This window comes from Bison bison, unplaced genomic scaffold (assembly GCF_000754665.1).
Source record: "Bison bison bison isolate TAMUID 2011002044 unplaced genomic scaffold, Bison_UMD1.0 scf7180017864383, whole genome shotgun sequence".
NCBI lineage: Eukaryota > Metazoa > Chordata > Mammalia > Artiodactyla > Bovidae > Bison > Bison bison.
Genome location: NW_011494955.1, coordinates 3,214,665 through 3,220,235, shown reverse-complemented (window position 1 = coordinate 3,220,235; position 5,571 = coordinate 3,214,665). Strand labels below are relative to the sequence as shown.

The following is a 5,571-nucleotide window of genomic DNA, read 5'->3' as shown; positions in this document are numbered from 1 at the left end:
ATAAAAGACAAACACAGACACAATGAAATAGAATAAAGAGCCCAGAAGTAAACTCTCACATATATGGCTTAAGTGATTTTTGCCAAAACTATTCAATGGGGAAAGGACAGTCTTTTCAACAAATAATGCTGGAAAAACTGGAATCTCCACATATAAAAGAATAAAGTTGGACTTTAACCTGAAACATAGCACAAAAATTAACTCAAAATGGATCAAACCTAAATGTAAGACCTAAATCAACAAAACTTAGAAGAAAATGATGTAGGACAAAAGCTTCACGACATTGGATTTGGTAAGGATTTCTTAGAGACCACAGTAAAGAAAAACAGACAAACTGGACTTAATGAGAAAGAAGACAATCCACAGAATGTGAGAAACTATTTGCAATCATATATCCAGTAAGGGATTTTTCCTCTCCACAATTCTCATTTCTCCTTTTCTTAATTACTTTCTCCCATGTGAGCTGGCTAAGTTTTCATGTCACTGTCCTATGCATGTAATACCTATCCCCAGTAATCGTTCATGATCATATCCTATTGAACTAATCCCAACAGTTAACTAGATGTGATATGGGTATTTGGGATTGCCAAACTGAAGCCATTTTTCTTTCTCCAAATTTTAAGAAACTGATGTATCTCCAACACATACTTCCCCAGCTTTGTGTACATATTACATTACTAATAACCTATTATCCTTGTCCAGTAAATTAATAAATCAGAATATGCACAGTTACTTAGGTTTGGTGAAAGCAATGGAAAGAAGTTAAGCAAATATTCAAAGCTACAGGTATGGAGAGCTTCAGGGGAATCTGTGGTAGTATTAAGTTCTTAGAAAAAGTTCTCAAGGGTCAATGGAGCCAAGCCCGTTTTTTTTTTTTTTTTTCCCCCAAGTCTGGTTTAATTAAGACTTAGCAGAAATCCTAATGAAGTGACTTAGAGTCATTAAGAAAGCATTCCAGAACTCCAGCACTAACCTAAATAGACCTGAAAGAGATTTCATAGAGATACTTGATTCAAATTCACACTTCAAGCACTTTCTAAAAGAACCAGATTTAGAGTAAAGAGCTATGGGAAGCATGATGAGGTTAGCTAGTATCCTTTGGGGAAAGCATTTTTGGTTTCAAGTGCATAAGGAGAACTGATATGTTAGATATTGTATTAAACACTTGAGGAGACATTGCCAAAAAAGATCCATCTAGTCAAAACTATGGTTTTTTTCAGTAGCCATGTATGGATGTGAGAGTTAGACTATAAAGAAAGCTGAAGGGCAAAGAATTGATGCTTTTGAACTGTGGTGTTGGAAAAGACTCTTGAGAGTCCCTTGGACTGCAAGGAGATCCAACCAGTCCATCCTGAAGGAAATCAGTCCTGAATATTCATTGGAAGGACTGATGCTGAAGCTGAAACTCCAATATCTGGCCACCTGATGCGAAGAACTGACTCATTTGAAAAGACCCTGATGCTGGGAAAGATTAAAGGCGGGAGGAGAAGGGGACAACAGAGGATGAGACAGTTGGATGGCATCACTGACTTGACGGATATGAGTCTGAGTAAGCTCTGGGAGTTGGTGATGGACAGGGAAGCCTGGAGTGTTGCAGCCCATGGGGTTGCAAAGAGTTGGACACGACTGAGCGACTAAACTGAACTGAAATACTTTCAGTTGTCAGTATTATTTTCCTATTTTAGAGACAAGCAAACTAAGACTCACTAGGGGTTAAACAATATTCCCAGGAAATAAAACCAGTAAGTAGTAGAATAGGATATAAATCCAGTTTTGACTGATTCCACAGTCCAAGTGCCTTCTATTATCTTCTAATATCTCCCTGAACTAGACCATCAGACCCCTCTGCATAGCTAACAGTAGCAAAGCCTCTCTTTAGGCTTTAAGCTAAAGCTGATTAATACCAGAGATTACAACACAAGTGGTCTGACTTAAAAATCTGAACTATTTTAACTGATGTATAATATGAATGATTTGAAAACCACTGGAATGGATCACTTTCTCTAGAGGAGCTCTGCTGTCCTTGACATGACCTCGTTTCATCCCTGCCTAATATTAATACATTCTCTGAAACTGCGATGGCAGAGTAATTCTGCTTCCTGCCTGAAATCACACGGAGGAGACTGTGGTACTGTATGTACACAGCAGTGTTACAATGTCCTGGAAGAAAACTTTTCTTAGCCAGGTAAACTGAAGATGCGTATGTAAATCTTTCAATATTTCTGCAGAGCTTAATTTTTTTATAATACAAATACTGATATCACACTTTTAAATTTAATTCATTTTTACCTTTTTCTTGCCTGTTACTGTCCATTCTTTGAGTACTTCACTGGCACTACCTGTAAGAGAAACCAATCACAGATATTTTTCTCCCAGCACAAGTATGCTAAAGCAGAAATTAGTGTTCCTGAATTTTGTAACTGCTGGAAAGTCTCCCTCTCCCAATAGGAAAAGTGATGGTTCAGGTGTCTAAGCTAATGTAATGAGATAATCATATCATGCTTACCTTTTAGAATACCTGCCCATTTAGATCCCCCTTCTCCATTTAATTTCTTCAGTAAGTTCTTCCAGGAAGAGACTAATGTAGCCTGACCATTTTGAAGCTTCTTTTTATCTATGTAGCTTTGACCAAATACAAAGATGACTGGTTTCAGCCCAAGTACTGGTTTCAGCCCAAGTATGGCGTCCCCTCTCCTCCAGATTACACACAATCTGGTTACATTGTTTCACAGAGAACTGTCTGCCACCCTAAACCCAAACACTAACATTATAAACAAAAATATGATGGTAAAGAAACAACTTACAGTATTTGGACCTGTTTATTGTGTACTGGCAAATTCAGAAAAGTAGAAAGAGGGAGATCTATTTTGATATCACTGTCACTGTTCAATGAAAGAGACAACTTCAGACAGTTTTTCCCAAACAAGTTATGTGGAAAGAATTTTGTAAAATGCTCCTCAACTCTGTAAAATCAGAAGGTTTGACTAAGCATACCATTTTTTGTATGGTAGATAAGGAAACTCAAACCCATATATTTAAATCACTTGTCAGAGCCTGAAAAAGAATACTGAGTCCCTAAATCTGCCATCTGTAGCTGAGCCACCAGACCACTGCTCTATCACTGCTTCTTAAATTCTTATTCAACCCAACTCCAGTCAAGTCCCTTATACCACTGGCTACCTAATTTCTTAACTGTCATTAGAAAATGTTCTGAATAAAATGATGGAATCTTCTCTGCTTATCTCTTATTCCAGGTATCATATAGCTTATGAATGAATTACTTCTAGGGCTGAAATAAGGAGCTTTAAAAGATATCTTTAAAAATTGCACAGGGTCTGCTATATCGTCTATAAAATACCAGACTGCCGAATAAATGTTATAGAAATCTGAAGCAACTTCTAGTTGAACAAATATGAACTTATAAAAATATTGAGCTAGGGTTACCTTCCATGAATGCTTGTACTGTTTTGTCCACACAATTATCAAAGTGTTGCAAAACCAGGATAATTTCATTGTTACTCTTATTGGGAACTATTGCACGCACTGCATTTATCTGAAAAAGAAGATAAGGTCATTTAATTCTAATATGAGTAGATCAGTTGGAAACTGAGGTCTATTACAGAGAATAACAGTAAGGGTACCATTTCATCTTTAACAAGGTGTATCACATCACTTTAGTATCAGTGAGAGTACATACAACCATCTCACTGGGATGAGTAATAGGTGAATGATGCCAGCACATAAAAAATTAACTTTAAAACTTAGAAAAAGCAGAACATTTGCAGAAACAGAAGATTTGTGCCAGATCTTATTTCAGCGTGGTTAAATTCAGGGATCAGGTATTAATTTAGCATCAACATTTCCTCATTTTTAGCATATTATAGAGAAAGGAGCAAAGTTTAACAAACCACCAGAATAAAAAAACAATAATAACTTAGATTTTTGTATAGCATTTTTTAAACATTTATTTCATATCATTTAATTGTATAATAATGCTATGCTGCTGCTGCTGCTGCTGCTGCTAAGTTGCTTCAGTCATGTCCGACTCTGTGCGACCCCATAGACGGCAGCCCACTAGGCTCCTCTGTCCCTGGGATTCTCCAGGCAAGAATACTGGAGTGGGTTGCCATTTCCTTCTCCAATGCAAGAAAGTGAAAAGTGAAAGTGAAGTTGCTCAGTCATGCCCGACTCTTAGCGACCCCATGGACTGGAGCCTACCAGGCTCCTCCGTCCATGGGATTTTCCAGGCAAGAGTACTGGAGTGGGGTGCCATTGCCTTCTCTGATAATAATGCTACAGATATCATTTAAATTATTATAAATTATTTCAGGTGTATAAAACATAATGAACACTCACTATGATAGCCAGTTTAATAAAATAAAATACATGCAATTGAAGTGCCCATGAAACTTTTCATAAACCCCTTTTCCCTCCTCTCCACAGAGATTTCTACCTTGAATTTGGTGTTATTTTGATATTTGTTTTTATACTTTTATGATGTATGTCTGTATCCAAGGGTAAGACATATTATTGTTTGCATTACACGTCATATCATACATATCTATTTTTAATTTGCTTTTTCATATAACATTGTTTTTTAGATTTTTCATGTTGATAAATGCATCTCATTATTATTTATCAGTAATTTATTTTAACTGCTAAATAGCATTTCCATTGTGTGAATATAGCCAATTTAATCATTTTTCTGTTGACAGACATTTACATTCTTTACAGTGTTTGGCTACTATGAAAAATACCATAGTAAATATTCCTACGCTTATGCTTATTTACTGAATGCTTATGACAATGCTTACCAAATTGTTAAAAAAAAGAAAACAAGTCTTCAGTGAACAGTGAGAGGATGTCTCTATTGTATATATAATCACTAGTAGAATTTCTGAACAGTTCAGTTCAGTTCAGTTGCTCAGTCATATCCAGCTCTTTGTAACCCAATGGACTGCAGCACGCCAGGCCTCCCTGTCCATCACCAACTCCTGGAGTTTACTCAAACTTAAGTCCATTGAGTCAGTGATGCCATCCAACCATCTCATCCTCTGTCGATCCCTTCTCCTCCCGCCTTCGATCTTTCCCAGAATCAGGGTCTTTTCAAATGAGACAGTTCTTCGCATCAGGTGGCCAAATATTGGAGTTTCAGCTTCAGCATCAGTCTTTCCAATGAATATTCAGGACTAATTTCCTTTAGGATGGACTGGTTGGATCTCCTTGCAGTCCAAGAGACTCTCAAGAGTCTTCTCCAACACCACAGTTCAAAAGCATCAATTCTTTGGCACTCAGTTTTCTTTATAGTCCAACGCTCACATCCAGACATGACACTGGAAAAACCACAGCCTTGACTAGATGGACCTTTGCCAGCAAAGTAACGTCTCTGCTTTTTTAGTATGCTATCTAGGTTGGTCATAGCTTTTCTTCCAAGGAGCAAGCGTCTTTTAATTTCATGGCTTCAGTCACCATCTGCAGTGATTTTGGAGCCCCCCCAAAATAAAGTCTATCACTGTTTCCATTGTTTCCCCATCTATTTGCCATGAAGTGATGGGACCAGATGCCATGATC

The 5,571-nt window shown here is 37.3% G+C and overlaps 1 protein-coding gene across 2 annotated transcripts in view; it reads right to left on the bottom strand.

The window, feature by feature from the left end:
- SPATS2 (spermatogenesis associated, serine-rich 2) overlaps window positions 1-5,571 on the bottom strand; it is a 156,055-nt gene that overhangs the window by 29,999 nt on the left and 120,485 nt on the right. For both annotated transcript variants that reach the window (XM_010857769.1, XM_010857770.1), the window contains exons 4-5: window positions 3,445-3,553; window positions 2,290-2,339 (exon numbers count right to left, since the gene is read on the bottom strand). In XM_010857769.1, coding sequence (XP_010856071.1) covers window positions 2,290-2,339; window positions 3,445-3,553 — 159 coding nt within the window. The remainder of the gene's footprint in view (window positions 1-2,289; window positions 2,340-3,444; window positions 3,554-5,571) is intronic.